Here is an 18,600-nt window from a genome sequence, read left to right as displayed (position 1 = left end):
GCGATCCTGTTTGTTCAATCCTCGTCTGCTTTTATGCATTGAAATAGATGGGCCTATCATCTTTATCGAAACGCAAGATTTGGAAATAATCAAACATAACATACCGACACGACACGATGGCCATGCAAGTGGATTTCAACGCCTTGAAGGCACGGACTATGGGGTCTGGGGCCGATGAGGAAGCCGTGACAGTCGACACTCGAGGGTTGATCTCAAAAGTGCTTGCTCGGTATTCCGGCAAATGGTAAGAACTATGGGTTTCTTCATTACAGGGCGCAGAGGCTAATTTCAATCTCTCGGTGAACAGGACAGTTCTTCGAGAAATGATCCAAAATGCGGCCGATGCCTCTGCAACGAAAGTGACGATCAAATTTGAGACTCTTCCGTCGACTACAATACCTTCACCTTCATCAAATGATCCCACTGCACATCTGAAGCATACCATTACCAACCATACTCTTCGACGTCTTTTAATCTCAAACAACGGGGCTGCGTTCAGCGAAAAGGATTGGGCAAGACTGAAGCGGATTGCAGACGGAAATCCAGATGAAACAAAGATCGGCGCATTCGGGGTGGGTTTCTACAGTGTCTTCGATGATTGCGAGGAGCCGTTTGTGTCTTCCGGTAACCAAGCCATGGCCTTCTATTGGAAAGGGAATGCACTGTTTACCCGCCGACTGGATCTTGGGGAAGTCGCAAGTCAAGACACCACTTTTGTGTTGGATTATCGCAATGATTCCTCGCCCGTTCCCTCATTACTGCAGCTTTGTCAATTCTTGTCGAGCAGTTTGACATTTGTCTCCTTGCAAGAGATAGAACTATGGCTAGATGATTGGAATCTTTTGCGGCTATCAAAAAAGACCGCCCCCAGCGTTGACGTTCCGATACCAAGAGATATCGATACCAAGACTGCAGAAGGTTTGATGAAAATCGTTAACGTCACGCGAGAAATTGCCCAGGTCGACGCTTCATGGATGCGAATTGTTGAATGGAATCCCAACGCAAGCTTATTCCGCCTCGATAATCTTCGGGACACAACCAGCTCACTTCGAAGTTTCTTTTCCAAATTCACGCAAAGCACGCCAGAGAAACAATCTAGCCAGAACCCGGAACCTGAGCGGCAGGAAGATTCGAGCAACATGAATACCATGCTCACAGCATCGGTCTTTTTGCATATTAACACCGCATCGCTTCAACCCTCTATCAGTCGAGATTTGAGCCAAGAATTAGAACGAGCCACACGAAAGCCCCCGCCTAAGAAGGCAACCATTGCAATCCTGACTCCCTCCTATGACGCTAACTTGGCGACTGGAGCATCCTCGTCACAGTCAGAAATTCTTTCATCGATTCTACCCACAAAAGCCGGAAGAGTCTTCATTGGCTTTCCTACGGCGCAGACGACTGGCTTGAATGCTCATGTCTCTGCCCCATCTGTAATTCCTACAGTGGAGCGAGAGAGTATTGATTTAAACACTCGGTATATCAGTAAATGGAATCTTGAAATGTTGCGGGCAGTTGGTATCGTCTGCCGAATTGCTTGGTCTGCAGAGATGGCTACAATCAAGTCTAAACTCGCTTCAAAAGTTGGGCCGTCACGTTCGCTCAAGATCCGGAAAGAGGACATTGTTGATGTCCTGCCAGAGGCTATTCACACTGCAAACCAGTTTGTGTTCCGTGAATCTACCCCATCTTCAATTTTGGGGCAAACAATTGAAGATGCATTCTGGATGTGCAACAAGAATGCCTCGATCGAGGTCCTTTCTACCTGTGGTGTCATTCCCAGTCATCAAACACGTATCGCACCCAAGGATTTGAGTTTCATGGATTCAATTCCTGCCCTGCCTGAAGAATTTGTGCAAGGCTCCAAAGACTTTGTCAAAAGGCTCACGGATTTCGGATTGGTCACGGAAATCACAGTATCCGACATCAAGCGCGAATTGGAGTCTAACACTTTGCGTTCCAACCAAGTCCTTGAATTTATCTCATGGCTTGGACGCAAAACTGTGGTCGGCCAGCTTGATAAGTCATCGGTTCAAAGTCTACTGCGTGTAGCAGTGGCTAATGACGAGGACAAACAGGGAGTTCCCACTCGCTTGCTGATCTTTGCGGAGATTAACTGTTTCCTGAATCCTCAGCGCATTCCAGCAGATTTACCTGTACCGCCAAGTGTGATACCTTTCAGGTTCACCAAGTCTTTGGACAAGCAACACCTGGAAGCGCTTGGCTGGACCGAGCTGCAAATTGTTCCTTGGCTTCGCTGGATCATCAGCAATTCCGGGGACCGCAATATTTTCCCAGCAGAGCAAGACATCACGCAGTCGGCGGTTTTTTCGGGTCAGGTTATGCCTGTTCTATCAAAGCAATGGGAGGTCTTGAGCCAAGCATCGAAGCAAAGTGTTGTCGCAATACTTCAACCTCAGACTGTGATACCCACAAAGCTCGGGATGAAGCAGCCTGCGCAGACATATTTTGCTTCTGTGCGCCTTTTTGACGACCTACCCGTGGTTCACGGTCTGAACGGGGTAAAGGAGAAAATCCTGGTTTCACTTGGCGTTCGTAAAACTGTGGAGCTTGGTGTGATCTTTGATCGCTTGATCAACACCCCAACTTCGAGTGACGAGAAAGGTCCTACACCTAGGAAATGGAATCACGTTGACCTCATCAGATATCTCGCCTCTGTAAGAGATGATATCCCTACTAATGATATTCAGAGGCTCAAGGGGGCCAGCATTTGTACTGCAGAAAGTGGAAGTGGCTCGGAAAACACACGTTACAAGATTTGTGAGCTTTATGAGCCCAAGGATGCATTGCGAGCTCTTGGGTTACCGATCATCGAATGGCCAGGCATCTATACCAGCAACAGCAATGAGGGCAAATTCCTCACGATGATGGGGCTCAAGAGTTACCCATCGGCGGTGGAACTGGTACACCTCATGTCTGCCGGCAGCACGGAGAAAGATAGCCGAGCAAGCAAGGCTCTCTCATACTTCCTTGGCGAGTATCACTCGAATGGGTATGTCTCGTTTGAGATTAGTGCGGTCACAGTTCCATTTCTTCCCATCGAAGGATCCGATAGTCTAAGCGTACCGAAGAAGTGCTTTACTGATGAAGGTGCGGCCTTGTTCGGTTTCAAGCTTCTCAGGCAGAATCTTCACTCCCATGCCTCCAGGCTGGGAGTCAGGCCTCATCCTCCCATGACGGACTGCCTGCAAGTTCTTTCAAAACAGCCTCCAACTACCCAAAGGGATGCTCGGATTATGTTCAAGTATCTCGCAGGACGAGTAGCCGATCTGAGCCAGCACGATATTGCCCGCATTGGTCAGGCTCCAATCATCCCAATCCATACCCGCGACCAATCAGAGAAGGAACCTAAAGTTCGACTTGTGGCCCCCAGGCTATGCTATCTTGGAGAGGGGGAGGACTACAAGGACATATTTGACTTCGTTAACTTTGGCCCGGAGGCAAATCTTTTCCTCATGGCCATCGGATCGAAACGAGAACCCACCAAGATCGAAATTGCACGGATGCTGGTCAAAGAGCCAGCTCGCATCTCCGCTGCATTCCAAAGCTCGGAGAAGTACCTGATGCTCCTCAGGACTCTCGCGGAGCATCTCTCAGTGCTGAAGAAGGACAAGGATCTTTTTGTTGAAATGAAGAAGGCGAGATTCCTTCTTGCCAGCCGTGACATTCCACCTAGTGCGTCAGACCATAATGCCAAAAAGTCGTCCGGGAAGGAGCTTCATGATGAGGATGATGATATGAATATCAAAGAATGGAGTCTCGCCTCCGCCAAGGAGATTGTCGTGGTAGACGATTTCCAAAGTTTCAATCTTTTCAAAGAACATATCTTGGCCGCGCCACAAGAAGAATCATTGGAAGATTTTTACGCTGCCCTTGGGGCTATTCCTTTGAGCAGACTTGTTGAAGAACAAGCGCGATTTGGCAGCATCGCTTCCGATCAAACCCCCGCACACAAATTGGAGAAGCTGATTCTCGAACGTGCGCGACTTTTCTTGCATGACCAACCCACAGATTCCGTTCTACATGGGACTCGATGGTTGGAGCATTCTTTCAAAGTCCAGGTCGTGACATCAATAAGTCTTACGAGATCCTTAAAAGGACGACGGGTGGCGCATACGCAGAAGCGAAACGCAATTGTTGCACGCCTAAACTCCACCTGGGGCATGTGTATCTGTCCAGGACGATACGATCTGTACGAGATCAGTCAATCCTTGGTGCATTTGATCTTGAAGCGACCAAAGCTGCATTCTACTCTCACTCTAGAGATGCTGTTGAAGACGGATCTCTTGGAACTCCGCGCTCGAGGTTATAATGTGGAGCGTATCCTGAGGCAAAAGGCCCAAGAAGCTCGAATTGCAGAAGATAAGCGTCAAAAACAGCTCGAGGAGGAGAGACGTGTCTTGCAGGAGAGAGAAGCTGCCTGGGCGGCTGGTCAAGCCCAGCGTGACTCCCAGCAGGCTGAAGAAGAGAGGTCCCAGGCACAGACACAAAATGCGATGCCCGGGGTTTTCCCCGAGTCACCCAAAAATAACAAGACGTTGCCAGAAGAGGCACATGCCGTTCCACCTGAGCCTATGCCAGAGCGACCAAGTCGTGGGTTGTTTGCCAATCTGTCGAAACGATTCGGCTTGGATGGTGGGAAGTCTAGCTCGAACTCGGCCTCTGATGGACAATCTCGATCTTTGCTTCCCGAGTCCTCTACGCCTCCACCACCGCCTTACTCCCCGAACGATCCCCAGACACAGCAAACGCGCTCGGAGCAACCTGTGAACGCCAACTCGCCTCACCGATTGAACTCAGAGCTTCTCTCCGCTGTGCAAGCGTGTCGAGCCCACGGATCCTCTGATGTGTACAGTCGCCCAGAAACAAACCAAATCCAGAAGAGCGAGTCCTACTGCGACGAACGACCAAGTCATGACTTGGAGTTTGTCGCTACGCTTCCCAGTAGTGGCATGAATGTTCTGTTCACGAAAACAGTCACCGAGAGGTCTGCTTTCCTCGCACGAAACCGTGTCGGGTTCAACCTTTTCTCTTCGATTCTCCTTGATTGTGGCTCAATCTTCTCGATGCGGTCTGACAGTCTGAGCATCTTCTATGATCCGGGCGGCAAAACAATTGCCTTCAATCGCGCGGGTAGTATCTTCTGCAACTACTGGTATTTCCAATCATTGCAGGAACCCGAGCTACTCCAGAGCACCAGCCCGGATCGCACTGAGGCCATTGTATATTGGTGGGTGATTCTGTGCCATGAGCTGGCGCACAACTTGGTTGGGGATCACAGCTCGGCACACAGTTTCTACACCGAGGGCTTTGTGGCCCAGTATTTCCCTAAGGTTGCGGTCAAGCTTGCTTCGCTGCAGACACCAACGCAACCACCTCCGCCTGGACAGTGATGGTTTGCAATGTCGAATACCCCATAGCTGTGCAATTTTATTTAGATGTACCAGATAGCGAAATTTCTAACCTTTGGCCGAGTCCCTTTGTAAACAGACAACATGGCTAAAGGAGCTGGCGTACAGTGGGGGGAACATTCCAGGGGGAAACGGTTCTCTCCGATGCCCCTCTTAGGGCATCCCACCTCATTGATCTCCTTTGGCTCCCCACCATATCAATCTGGAAATTGGCTATAATCAGGAATCTGTCTCACTGAAGAGGTGAAATCCAACTGGGATATAAAATCACGATGACCCCTCGCCACTCGGTGGAGTCATTCCGTTAGTACCCGCTTTTGACCTTTTCCAACGCCAACCTTAATTTTTCTTCTCGACTTCACCACAATGCATTGTTAGCTCCTGTGCCTCTCTGGCTCCTGTACACTGGTGTATGGCGTGATATTGATCTCTCAAAGCCTCTCCCAATTGCCCTCACTGGGAGCATCCCGCATATTGCCACTTCTTGGTCCCGCTCCATCAGATAAGCGGCGAATTCTAGGTCCAAGTCGAGGCCTCAAGAACTGGAGACCCTAGGATGGGGATGACCTTCTCTTTCTTCTGCCACGATTGATCTCAGTTTCTACTACGGGATCGTTGAAAATCTCTCCGAACAACTGGATCCCATACAGACGCCGTCAAACTCAAAACTAACCTCATGCGACATGGCACCCATGCTAGATGATTGGGATGCCTCGAGCAGTGAGCACATACTGCCAAAACTCAATCATAGCCCTTCTCTCAAGAGCATACTTTACGTCGATGCATACGACTCATTCTCATACAATGTGGTCGCCATGCTGGAGGAGACCTTGGGGGCTAAAGTCACGGTGATAACCATTGACTCAGACTGGCCCGATTCCAACATGATCGATTTTCTCCAGCACTACGAGGCCATCGTACTCGGACCAGGGCCAGGAGATCCTAACATTCCCTCCGATGTCGGCATCATGAGAGACATCTGGAATCTCCACGACTCGGATCTCATGCCAGTTTTCGGTATCTGTCTAGGATTCCAGAGCCTTTGTCTTCATCACGGTGTTCCAATTGAGCGGCTCCCGTACCCGCTTCATGGCCAAATTCACAAGATTTCCACGTCCTCGAAGGATATCTTTGAAGATTTACCTGAGGTAGAGGTCACGCTCTACCACTCACTCTATGCCAACTCAGCTTCTTCCACTTCGCCCGAGCTAGAATATCTGGCTTGGTTGTCATTAACGGATCGGCCGGAAACACCCATCCCCATGGCAGTCCGCCACCTCCAGAAGCCTTTCTGGGGTGTTCAGTTCCACCCGGAGTCCTGCAAATCAGATTTCAATGCCTGTAAGGCACTTCTTCAAAATTGGTGGAAAATGGCTCTTGCATTTAATAAGATTGTCGGACGCGGGGGATATTGTTCCCTTCCTGAGACAGTTATCAGCCCTCACACTTCTCCCACCCCATTCCCTGATGCTGCATATGAAATGCTCAAATGGAGCAAGTCGGCTTCGAGGTGTTCGATTGCTCGGACTTTCCAACGATCTGACCTGACTGCAGAGACCATTAGTGAGTTTTTCAACAAACCAGGTACTCCGACAGTCGTGTTTCAATCGAATGGCCAATATAGCATCGTCTCGGTGCCAAGTCCTGGCTCATGGCGATTGGAATATACCGTTGATACGCACGTCCTTCATTTACTCCAGCTATACGGTGAACACCGGGATGTTGAGAGTCGTCTTACCGTTGCTCAGTTGTGGGATGCATTGCGCTATCTGATGGAAATGAAGAAGGTCAACTCTGGAAGTCTGCAGGTACCATTCTGGGGTGGTTTCCTGGGTTATTTCTCCTATGAACTTGGTCTCACTTGTCTGCCCCATCCAGGCTCAGCGCAGGCTTCTGAGACACCGAAGCCCTCTGGCACAGAGAACGCTTCGTCTCGTTCTTCTTTCGCGGATCCCCCCGATGTCAGCCTTTTGTGGTGTGAAAGAAGTGTAGTTGTCGATAATGCTACTGGTGACGTTGTTATCCAATCTATTCGCCAAGATGATACAACCTGGCTCGATGAAACACTACAGCAGCTGCAGGGCCTCTCAACTAGTGACAGCAATTCACTTGGGGAGCACGGTTTGGATTCTATTCTCAGGGAAGCCAAGATTCAGTTGCCCGAGGAAAAAAAGTACAAACAACAAATCGAGTCTTGCCAAGCAGAGCTAAAAGCCGGCGAATCTTATGAGCTGTGTTTGACATCTGAGACATCAATCACCTTGCCAGTTTCAGAGGTGGAATCGGATCGTGTCGTGTTCCCCTGGAAGCTGTACAAGCGACTCAAAAAATACAACCCAGCTGCATTCAGTGCTTTTGCTGATTTGGGAGATACGAAGATTGCCAGCAGCAGTCCGGAGTGTTTCCTCAACTGGGACCGCCACTCTACATTGGAGATGAAACCAATGAAAGGCACAGTCCGAAAGTCTCCAGACATGACCATGGAAAAGGCTTGTGAGATCCTCAGCTCCACCAAGGAGATGGCCGAGAACCTGATGATCGCGGATTTAATCCGCCATGATCTATATGGTATCTGTGGATCAGGCGGTGTTCACGTCGAGAAACTGCTGGAAGTCGCCGATTATGGCCGAGTCTACTCAATGATTACCCACATCAAAGGCAAAGTCCGTCCCAACCACCCTGGTTTTGCGGTGCGACATATGCCTCAACTGCATACCCCCAACATGTCTGTCCATGGCCTGACTACCCTCCAGCGGTGTCTGCCACCTGGTTCCATGACAGGTGCACCAAAGGAGCGCTCTTGCATGCATCTTAAAACAATTGAGAATCGCACGCGTGGCATTTATTCCGGTGTCATGGGCTTCCTGGACCTTGGTGGCGGCGGAAGTTTCTCGGTACTGATTCGCTCAGCATTTACCTGTTATGGTGGACACGATTACACCGAGAATAAGCAGCAGACCTGGCGAATTGGAGCCGGGGGTGCCATCACTACGCTCAGCACAGCGGAGGGGGAATGGGACGAGATGTTGACGAAACTCCGTGTTGTTTGCAACGTCTTCAAGCCGCTTGATGCAGATGAGAAAGCCATTGCCGCTTCTTAATCGCTCGGCGCAAAGTTTATCATTGGCCATTTTGAGAGTCACCACCGTTCACATAAGGATCCACGCTTTTCCTTTGCCTTCAACATCTGGATCATTATGTTGGGATAGAAAGATTCGACTCAACACTCAATATACACTAATCCCTAAATCAATGTCATTCTGATAGATATATACACTCATGAGAATTATGCAACCCAATTAATTTTTCCATCTATCACAAAGGCTCCAAAGTAGTGAGTTGGACAGCCTCCGAGACGGGAATACAAGCCTAATAATTCCCAACTTTCTCAACCCCAACACCAACTTCTATTGTATAGATACATATAGTGCAGACAAAGCAACATGTAATCTACGTAGATCGTCCCAGGCAATTGACACAAACCTCTCATGGAAACCTTCGAACTTACCAAAAGACAATGATTTGGAGGTTTAGTAGCGCAACGATGTTTTTCTCCCAGGTAAGCTCATTGACACCCCCGAAGAAGTATTTCGGCCGTTCAAGGCTCTACGCCTAGACCCAACCATACCGTAGCCCAGCGCTCAAAAAGACGGAGAAACTCAGCATAGCGTATTCTCTCGTTCACATCCCAATATGGGAAATTTTCCCTTGCACAGGCATCCGAATCAGTGAAAGTAGGCTCGCCATCATAGGTAGAATCGTTCACGGAAGTCGATGGAGATTGGGAAATAGAAGAGATTGATCCCAAAGGATTTTGATGCCCTTTTGACGAGTCTACCTCTTCATATTCCGCGAATTTGAAACATCGTTGCTGAGGAATTCAACGAAGGCATCAAATACCGTATATAGGTCGGCTGCAAACAAGCCAAACATGGGTTTCTCCGCAGCTTCAACTTCCGCGCTGCGTCTTCCCTGTCGGTCTCTTTCGTGTATCTCTAGAATAGAGGGACATCGCAACTTTTCCCTGATCTGGACTGACTTGGATTTGTGACTTCAGTAACAAAAATGGCGGGCCAAGATGCCTCAATGGAGGAGATTCTCTGGCGGTCTCCCCCGCACGTCCAAATGATGGGGGGATTCCTTCATTCGAACAACAGTGAGTCGCACTCCTCACCACACGCGGAGATGATCTTAATTTTCGTGTCAATCAGTCCTTTTCTACTTCGCCGAATCTCCATTCTTTGATCCCACCTCGAATAATGCTTCACTCGCCATCCAAGCCAACTACAACGATGCCTTCCGTCATTTCGTCGAGACGCGCGAAGCTTTTGAGGCCCGATTGAAGACCATGCAGGGTCTAGAGTTCGTCGTGTCATACGATCCCCTCCAAGCAGCCGCACAGACAGATAACCGCTTCGCCCACGAGCCGTCCAATATCTGGGTAATCCGCAAGCAGAACCGGCGAAAGAGGAGCGGCCTCGACGACGAGGTGATCGTGATGTCTACGTACTTCATTGTCGGCGATTGCATCTACATGGCTCCCTCGGTGGCGAGTGTAGTGGGGAACCGAATTGTACATTCTCCCCCAGAGATCGCAAACAGCTTTGCAGATGTTCTAATAGGTTTCTCTTCCGTAGCTATCGGCCGTTACATCCCTATCTCAGCTCATGAAAGCCGCATCGACATTACCGACTTTCACTCCTTCCTATGGACACACATATATGCCCCCCGGAGCCCGCAAAGAAACCAGCGCAACCAGCCAAGCCTCCCAAAGCAAAGAAGCAACACCCATGCCGGACGCATCCTTCCCAAGCACCGACTCTCAATCAACCAACAAATCAAGCCTGACCAGCACAGCCTCCAGCTTCCAAGATACGCTCAGCCTGGCAGAATCATTTAGTCTGCTCACGCGCTACGGCGACGAATTCATGGACGAGAACCCCCTCGTCGGCGAGCCGGGCTCGTTCATTCTATCGCGGACCGGAGAGACCGGCGCTGCTGGGAAAGCTGCACCGAAACTCCCTGCTAATACGGCACCGACTGGCTCGTCTTCTACGTTGCCTGTCAGAGCGTCGACGCCGCAGGTCCGTGTCGAAACGCCCGGTAAAGCTTCTGAGAAGGGTGCCTCGCCGCCTAGCTCGGGAGGTGATAAGGGGAAGAAGAAGAAAAGTCGGGTTGTGAGCTGAGTTGCTTTCTTGATACCCTTTTTTGTCATTTCTGGGCGTTTGGAAATTGGGCATAGCATTTGAAGTATCTAATTGGTTTACATTTTGTTTGAGGCAGGTTTCATCATTTGTCTCATCATATCCGGAGGTAAAACTATGCCCAGTTGTAAAGACCTGCCATACACAGGCATGATTTAGTCCTAGATTTCGAGTCATCTCAACCAGAGGGGGCGTCTTATACACGTAATGTTGGATGAAGACTGGGCCTATTCAATGGTATAATTCCAACTCGACTCGAGAAGAAAAGCCCCTCGACGACCTGGCGACAAGTTGGCAACGTTATACTCCGCTATCTTTCTTATCGGGGTGGGGTGCTGGTTCGTCCCGGTTGCTGGCATCAATCTTCCTCCCTCCATTCTCCTTTACGCAAGCTGCTTTGTGAAGACTTCTCCTTGGCTCCTACACTTGAAGGTCATTCACATATCAAAATGGCGGACTCCGAAACCAAGCCAGCTGTGGTCTGTGTATTGTGAGTCATGCCCCTCATCACCACCCGCAAAGTTCCAACTATACCCAATGCTCTTGCCATCGATCTAAACCCCCATCTCTCCTCGAAACCCATCAGACTAACCAGATACCCTCGGGCTGTTACAGCTGCGGCTCCGTACCCGGCAACAGCCCCATCCACATGGAAGCCGCGCGAGCCCTCGCCGAAGAATTCCACAAGAACAACGTGCAACTCGTCTACGGCGGCGGCACAACCGGCCTAATGGGCGAAGTCGCCCGCGTGCTGGTCTCGCTCTCCGGCCCGAAATCCGTCCACGGCATCATCCCCCGCGCGCTGATCAAAGTCGCTACCGTCAGCGGCATGCGCGAGCACATAGAGGGCCAGGCCGGTGCCGGTGCCGGCAAAGCTGCTGAGCGGGTCATTGATCCAACTGATGCGGAAGGGATCCCCGAGTCCGAGTACGGTGTTACCACTATTGTGCCGGATATGCATACGCGTAAGCGTCTGATGGCGACGAAGGTGCTCGAGGGTGGGCCTGGGTCTGGGTTTGTTTCCTTGGCTGGTGGATTCGGGACTATTGAGGAGGTGATGGAGATGACGACGTGGAATCAGTTGGGCATTCATAAGGTGGCTGTTGTGTTGTTGAATATCAATGGATATTGGGACGGGTTGTTGGCTTGGGTGCGCAATGCGGTGAAGGAGGGATACATCAGTGCTGATAATGGGGAGATCTTGGCGGAAGCTAAAGAAGTGTCGGAGGTCTGGCCGAAGTTACTGGCTTATCGGGTGAGCAGCGGGCGGATGCAGTTGAACTGGGGACAGGAGTGAAGCTGCTCCGTACTTTGGTGAGCATTAGACTAGGGCACGGGTACATAGACAATTCTTGCGTTCGGCCATTGTCTTTTTCGGGATTGTTTGGGGTTCTGTGGGCAGCGAAAGTCTTCCTGGGGACATGAACATACATAAGTACGTTACTTCGTTCTTCGTTAGAAAGGCATTATGAATTGATGACTGAAGCACTGAGATCATGGGACGGCAAACACATGACAAAAGCATAATCAGAATTTCATGTCTATGCAAATCATTAAACCAAATTAGACGATTATGAATCAACCTCCATGGACTCGCCCTCCGCACCAGCAGATTCACGCTGCTCGAGCACCTCAAGCAGCGCAGCTGTGTCCTGGCCCTCGTACAGCTTGAAGCTCTCCTTCTTGCCATTAGTCACACCAACAACACCAACAGAGGTATTGTCTACTGTGAGCTCCTTATCCTGAGACAGTGTCTCCTTTAGTGCGCTCAATCCGTGCTGGATCAGCTCGTCACGACTGCAATCCGCAAACTTCTCAAGGTTCCGCTCCAGGTACGTACGCGCCATCTGCGACCGCGCACCGATGGCGCAAGCAAGCATCTCGTGCGTAAGACCAGAGGGCTGGAACTCGAACAGGTGCGGGCCGGCCTCGTCAACACCGGCAACAAGCAGACCCACGCCGTATGGCCGTTTCCCGTAGTGCTGGGTGTTGGTCTGCGCGCGGTCGCCAATCTGAGCGACAATCCGGTCCAGAGGAATAGGTCGGCCGTAAGTCATCTTCGAGCCAAGGGATTGCTGCTTCATGAAGTTTGAAAGGACGCGGGCGTCTGATGCAAGGCCGGCGATGGCGATGGCCATGTGCGAGTCGATCTCAATGATCTTCTTCTGGTACGAGGAGAGCTCTTCTGCGTTGCGCTGGAAAAAGGTTTAAATGTTAGTTTGGACGGTTTGGTTTGGTTCGTTTTCGGTTCCTGGTCTTCGAACCTTGAGTCCAACCAGCACGGCATGTGTCTTATTCACCAATCCCACCACAACGGATCCTTGCTTCACTGCTTCCTGTGCATACTCTACTTGGAAAATCCGACCCTGTGGAGAGCTGGGATCTCTCAGGTTAGCATCTGATGGAACCGAGGAGGATCGGGGAACTGGTCTTACAAGGTGACGGCATCGTTGTCGTAATTGTTTCTGAACATCGTGGCTGGAAAGGGTGAATAAATATGAGGGCTAGCAGAAAAGAAGGATTCTTGTTGATAATCAAAGATTCAAGAACAGCAACACAAGAACCTGAGAGATAATCCGGCGATGGAGGGAGATGGGGGAGCTGGAGCAGGCAGTAAAGTGACGCGGTGTGAAGCATGAGCTGTTGGTGCCTGAGGCCTTGTATCCAGTGACCTTCAGGCGCCAACGTCACTCATTCCGCGCTCATCTCCAACTTGACGCTCTGCTGTCCTTCTTTAGTATTTTGCACTCGGCCAATGGGGCTGTGATCCGACCTGCTCTGAATATCGTCTCCTGGTCTCACCCAATCCTACCCAGCCTTCACACACCTTTAGTCTCATCGACCGGACTTCGGCATCTCCGCAATCATGGCGGCTGGACTCAAGACCATTATCGCACTTTCATTTGTAGGTTTTGTTTCGCTCTTTTCTTATATTGGTACAATTTCTAACATTTGACCAGGTTCTTGCAATCGGCTTCCTCCTCGTGATCCTCTCTTCCGCACTATGGCATAAGTACTGGCCGTTGCTGGTTGTTGGTATTTATGTTGTTGCGCCGCTTCCCAACTGGATCTGCCAACGATGCGCAAACCCCGATGATTTTATGGACAGCTCCAGCAATTCTGCGATGGACTTTGGACGGTTCATGACCGGATTCTTGGTTCTTACCGGCATTGGTACGTCGTTCGTGAAAACAACCCCTCTTGCGGGACACACTGCTCCACAGTCTACTGAATTGGCTGTTGGTGTCTGGACTACGCATGGCGTTCCGCACTTTCGTTGTACCGCACCATTCATGAACATCAACTGACCTATCTACTAGCACTTCCCATTGTCCTTGCTCACAGCGGTGCTATCGAAATTCCAGCAATGATCATGTCTATTTTCGGAGGCCTATTGATTTACGGCACTATCATTAGCTTTTCGATGTTCTTCCAGGAACAGGAAGAGTTCTGATCGACCGTGTGAGGCGCGGGGTCGCCTAAGACCATGTAGGCCAATGGGATCCGCACGAACAGGCCTTCATCATGATATTTTTTTGCAATTGTTGTTTTTTCTTTTTCGTTATTTTAGCGTACATCGAAGTACGTTTGGTATGCTATGTATGAGTGATTTGATGCGGACCAAGCCTCACTTCAAATGGCAATGGGGTCCAGCACTTGGCTATGTGCTCTAGGTGTACTATAACACAATTGATATAGAGAATTCTAAACCGCTTTAGAGTTCTTGGCCTATATTACCGTCGGAATCATTCGTAAGAAGCACGGGCTCTGAGGTCTTCCCGACAGCAGTTAGTTTGCATACATATGTCCTCATTATTGGTCTCGATATAAAGTACACAAGAATGTCTGATTTTCCGTCTACAACATTGCCGCCTAAAGAGTGAAAACAATCGGGTAGAAACAAACATATCACCTTGAGAATGATTTGAAGTCCACAGAAAGAGCTCTCAGGTGTATTCCTGCGGGTATTTCGATTGTTGCGATTCAATTGGTCTCTTCGGATTGATTTATGCAACACGTGACCGCGCGCGAATTCGGCGCGTCTGTGGAGATGCGGAGATAACAGCAGATCGATGTTAGATCACAACGCAAACTACATCTATACGGCTGCCGCTATGCTGAATCTATGAAAGGCCTTTGCAGGATTCAGAGAACAAAATGAATGTCTGGTCAGGATCCATTCCCCTCAACTCGGATTCCAAGTTAGAAGGTAAACCAGCCGCGTATCGAATCTTGTTCCTCGCTAACAATTATATAGGGATTCGACTGGTCGACCCCAATTCCTACTGGCAGTCTGAGCTATCCAAAGACTCCCAAATATGTCTCCGCAGCTTTGTCAATCCATCACTTATCCCATTACACGCTCGTGCCGGTCCCAATCTCGAACTACACACATCCGACGCGGGGACATCAAAATGGCTACAAACCAAGCTCACGGGCGCTATCTGGTTAAACGAAGAAGAGCCAGCACTCCAACAATCCTTCCAATGTCCAGTAGGGTTGTTACTGGGTGTTGAAAACAACACCAAATCAGCCGACGTAGCCCCGACGAGCCTGTTAGTCTACGGCGTGCTATCCAGCGCAACATCATGTACACGGCCACCCACCCCTCCACATTCATCGCCTTCCGATATCCAAGGCACCAGCAACCCACCAAACCGAGCTCCCTATGAACTCAGAATATACGCCGCACCTCTATCATCCTCCAGAATCACTCAAGCCCAAGCCTACCCATCCCCACCCCTCTCCGACTCCGACCAACCCATCGCCAACCCGCGCTGCGCAGAGTTCCTACCAGATACAAGCTCGCCCAGCCCAAAGCGCAAACGAGTCGCAACTCTCTTCGAAGTAGCCGCGCAGCACCATCGCCGCGTCCGCCAGCGCGGCGGCGAAGCCGTCTCCCAACTCATGGCATCTTCCCGACCTCTCTCCTCGTCACAAAACCTGCAGACTCTGCGCATCAAGCGCGAGCCCGAAGACGATACCCCTTCCCTCCCATCTCTAGACCGGATCGTCTCGCGCCGATCTCGGTCCGTCTCCATTGGAGCAGGCCTGCAACGTCCAGGTAGTGTGCGCGGCCGCGCAACCCCAGGGATCAACGCCGATCCGCAAAAGCGCGCGCCAACTCCGAACCCGTTCTTGGATTCTGGCCGTCGCGGAACTCATTCGTTCCCGAGTCAAGGTCCTTCTTCTCTCTCTTTGCCGGTGGAGAACCCAGTGTCTGCGCCTGGATCGCCGGCCAAGGATCCGGACACTGTGATTGCAGATAATAAGAACCTCATCACCCGCACGATCTTGACTTGTATGCGGCTCTATGGATTTCACCGCGCGAACCCGCGCTCTGCATCTACGAGTAAACCAACAGGGACTGCTGCTGCTGAGCCTGAACCTGATTTGCCTGGTACGACGCCGGCGCCGGAGACTCTGCGTGCTGAAACGCCTGCTCCTGGCACCACCACGGACGATGATGAGTTTAAGGCCATGTACCATGCGACGTACAAGGCTGCGGCTTTTGCGCTACGGAGATACTTGAAGCAGGTGCCGGGGTTAGCGCCTTCTGTTCTGGAAAAGGAGAAGGCCATGACTTGTATTGATGAGCTACTGAGGCTGTTCTGCGAGGAGCATTAAGGGCAGATAAAGGGAAGTCTGGGATAGTGGGAATGTTCACGAATTTATGAAAGCATATCTGGCGTTTGGGAGGCTGCATTTTGATAGAGTTCGTTCTGAGGGCATTTATTTACAATAATACTTTTTCCGCTTGGTCTTGGTCACTTGTAGATCACCGATCATTTTCGATACACCTCAACCAACCCTGTGCTAGTTGATACTCCTATTCGCCTCTTTGAGACATTTAGTACACATGCTTACAACCTCAAGTCCGCTCAAAGTAAAAGAGAAATGCAAATATGAATTCATGCTATAGCGCCAAATCCGAGCCAAAGAGCGGATGCACACAAGGCATCCCAGTAAGAAGTCATCACAGCGAGAAAATCGAGTAGAATACAGAGACCTGAGCCACATTAAGCAGCCCGAATCACAGTGCAAGGTTGTAAGTGTAGTCGTCCTCGATGTTCTGCGCGACCCAAAGAACGATTGAGCTGGGAGAATGGTTAGCAAGAGATCAGATTAAATATGCAAGATAAAACATACCTCAGCATAACAAGACCGTTCGCCACAATATTCGCAATACCAAAGTACAGCGTTTGGATAGGATAATCCTTAATGAGGTACTTGAGAACCATAACAGTCTAGCGAATAAGTTAGCCACACACTCTAACCCAGTTCCTGAATCAGGACACCAAAACAAAAGAAAAAACTCCGAATACGTACCACACTACCCGCCAGCCCGCCGGCAAGCAATGCAAAGCCCAAAAACAACACAAACCGCGCCTTCCAAGCAACTCCGCTCCCGCTGTAACTAAAGCTATCAGCCTGCAACCGGCTCTTCTCGATCGAGTTGATAACCAGCATGCCTAACGCGGAGCAGATACCGGGGATCCAGTCGACGAATTTGATATGCACGTTTGAGCCATTGCGCGGGCTATGAGAGAATGTCGCGACATCGATCAGGAAGAAGAAGCCTGCTGCGAACTGAGACGAGAAGGGATTGTTAGCGTTGTATTCTTTTGGTATTTTCGATCTTGGTATCGGGTCAAAAAGTTCAAGTCTGAGGTTCATTTCTCATTTCTTCTGTTATAGATTCGAGACACTTCGGCCTTGGACTGTTGCGACGAACAAGCCCGGTTTCGGGTGGAGGTGGAGGGTGGATCGAGTGCTTACCAGTGCGCCTGCGACGTAGACACCGCCATTGCGGACGGCGGAGTTGTTGAGCCACTCTGGCTTGGAGAAACGGAAGAGTCGGTTGCTTGAGACGTCCATTTTCACGGTGTGTGGGAGATGGAGGGTCTTGGGAGAGGGGGAGCACCTTGTACCTGTTGAGAGCTGGAGTCCAATGACGATGGCTGGCCGGAGAAATGCTGTTCCGACGTACATCTATGTATATCAAGTGCGGCCGTACAAATAGATGAAACCGAACGACAAGGTCAACGTCAATTCTACTTTGAAAGAAAATTCAAGCTGGTTTGATGTAGTGAGGTTAACAGCTGCTAATGCTTCCACATCCATAGATCATCCCGATACTTATTTTTCCGCAGGCATTTTGGTGCCAACGCCCGGCGAGCGAGGTCCATTAGTAACTTAGCCATGCTCCGGGTTTTCTGTCAGTCTTTTTTTCTTTTTTGTTTTCCATTGCTCTTCTTTGCTATTTTATTGTTTGATTTAATTTGATTTAATTTTACCCCACATAAGTTTTTTGTATGTAGTTCCGGCCTAGACCCAAGCGTATGTAGAAACGTGTCTAGTGCTTTTGATGGCCTCCATTAGATGTGTATAGTATGTAATTGAAGATAATGAAGTGATATACAATGCACAAACGTGTCCAATCTATTTAGTGTTATTATGTTACTATTCATTAACTATTAGAGATTTGCCTACATGTAAGTTTCAAATACCTACATATATGTCATGCAGTCTCAAAAGCCTACATGTACATAAGTTAATTTAGACAACGAACTTTACAAGTATATGGGGTTACCAGTCAAAACTCGTAATTGCATCTTGGTAGCATTGACATCCAATGGGAAGACCGAGGCCTCTGTATATGTATACATTCAGATATATGCTCAGACAACGGAAAAAAAAGGTTGTAAAAAGCACGCTGATGGAGCTCTAAGGCAACCAAGTAACCAGCGACCAGCGCAAGACCATTTCAAATATCCGCGCATCATACGTCAAGATGATCGCTAGCATCCGTAAATAGTGGGGCCTAGCTTCGGTATCAAGTGCTCAACGCAGTTGCAATTGCAGCCGATTTGCGTGACGCACTGCAAGTCCCAATTCTTGGCACGATGGCAGACCACTCCCATGTGAGACGCTCATTTTTAGCGGCTACCTATGTAGGCATC

At 49.8% G+C, this 18,600-nt stretch overlaps 8 protein-coding genes across 8 annotated transcripts; 6 read left to right on the top strand and 2 right to left on the bottom strand.

Moving 5' to 3' along the window:
- Positions 1–116: 116 nt before the first annotated feature.
- N7457_006705 (histidine kinase-like ATPase domain-containing protein) lies at positions 117–5,414 on the top strand (the record flags this gene model as incomplete). Its single annotated transcript, XM_057177749.1, has 2 exons — positions 117–244; positions 308–5,414. 2 exons carry the CDS (start codon positions 117–119, stop codon positions 5,412–5,414), a joined length of 5,235 nt encoding a protein of 1,744 aa, XP_057029493.1.
- Positions 5,415–6,115: 701 nt separating this feature from the next.
- On the top strand, positions 6,116–8,533 carry pabA (aminodeoxychorismate synthase pabA; the record flags this gene model as incomplete). The annotated part of the gene is made up of 1 exon (XM_057177748.1): positions 6,116–8,533. One exon carries the CDS (start codon positions 6,116–6,118, stop codon positions 8,531–8,533), a length of 2,418 nt encoding a protein of 805 aa, XP_057029492.1.
- A 964-nt stretch (positions 8,534–9,497) lies between these two features.
- On the top strand, positions 9,498–10,618 carry med6 (mediator complex subunit MED6; the record flags this gene model as incomplete). Its single annotated transcript, XM_057177747.1, has 3 exons — positions 9,498–9,588; positions 9,644–10,005; positions 10,070–10,618. 3 exons carry the CDS (start codon positions 9,498–9,500, stop codon positions 10,616–10,618), a joined length of 1,002 nt encoding a protein of 333 aa, XP_057029491.1.
- A 467-nt stretch (positions 10,619–11,085) lies between these two features.
- On the top strand, positions 11,086–11,933 carry N7457_006702 (LOG family protein; the record flags this gene model as incomplete). Its single annotated transcript, XM_057177746.1, has 2 exons — positions 11,086–11,126; positions 11,252–11,933. 2 exons carry the CDS (start codon positions 11,086–11,088, stop codon positions 11,931–11,933), a joined length of 723 nt encoding a protein of 240 aa, XP_057029490.1.
- Positions 11,934–12,207: 274 nt separating this feature from the next.
- Positions 12,208–13,109, bottom strand: pre5 (proteasome core particle subunit alpha 6; the record flags this gene model as incomplete). The annotated part of the gene is made up of 3 exons (XM_057177745.1): positions 12,208–12,831; positions 12,901–13,012; positions 13,072–13,109. The coding sequence occupies 3 exons, from the start codon at positions 13,107–13,109 to the stop codon at positions 12,208–12,210; spliced, it is 774 nt and encodes a 257-aa protein (XP_057029489.1).
- A 109-nt stretch (positions 13,110–13,218) lies between these two features.
- On the top strand, positions 13,219–14,090 carry N7457_006700 (Vps55 family protein; the record flags this gene model as incomplete). Its single annotated transcript, XM_057177744.1, is given in 5 exon segments — positions 13,219–13,254; positions 13,271–13,423; positions 13,470–13,541; positions 13,597–13,810; positions 13,957–14,090. 5 exon segments carry the CDS (start codon positions 13,219–13,221, stop codon positions 14,088–14,090), a joined length of 609 nt encoding a protein of 202 aa, XP_057029488.1.
- A 704-nt stretch (positions 14,091–14,794) lies between these two features.
- On the top strand, positions 14,795–16,264 carry N7457_006699 (uncharacterized protein; the record flags this gene model as incomplete). Its single annotated transcript, XM_057177743.1, has 2 exons — positions 14,795–14,846; positions 14,895–16,264. The coding sequence occupies 2 exons, from the start codon at positions 14,795–14,797 to the stop codon at positions 16,262–16,264; spliced, it is 1,422 nt and encodes a 473-aa protein (XP_057029487.1).
- A 406-nt stretch (positions 16,265–16,670) lies between these two features.
- Positions 16,671–17,515, bottom strand: N7457_006698 (UPF0220 family protein; the record flags this gene model as incomplete). The annotated part of the gene is made up of 4 exons (XM_057177742.1): positions 16,671–16,734; positions 16,787–16,884; positions 16,967–17,227; positions 17,417–17,515. 4 exons carry the CDS (start codon positions 17,513–17,515, stop codon positions 16,671–16,673), a joined length of 522 nt encoding a protein of 173 aa, XP_057029486.1.
- Between the last annotated feature and the right edge of the window lie 1,085 nt (positions 17,516–18,600).

The sequence above is a fragment of the Penicillium paradoxum genome (genome assembly GCF_028828445.1).
Source record: "Penicillium paradoxum strain IBT 22861 chromosome Unknown utg000006l_segment0_segment0, whole genome shotgun sequence".
NCBI lineage: Eukaryota > Fungi > Ascomycota > Eurotiomycetes > Eurotiales > Aspergillaceae > Penicillium > Penicillium paradoxum.
The sequence above is the reverse complement of the archived record's forward strand: the minus strand, read 5'-3'. Positions and strand labels throughout refer to the sequence as shown.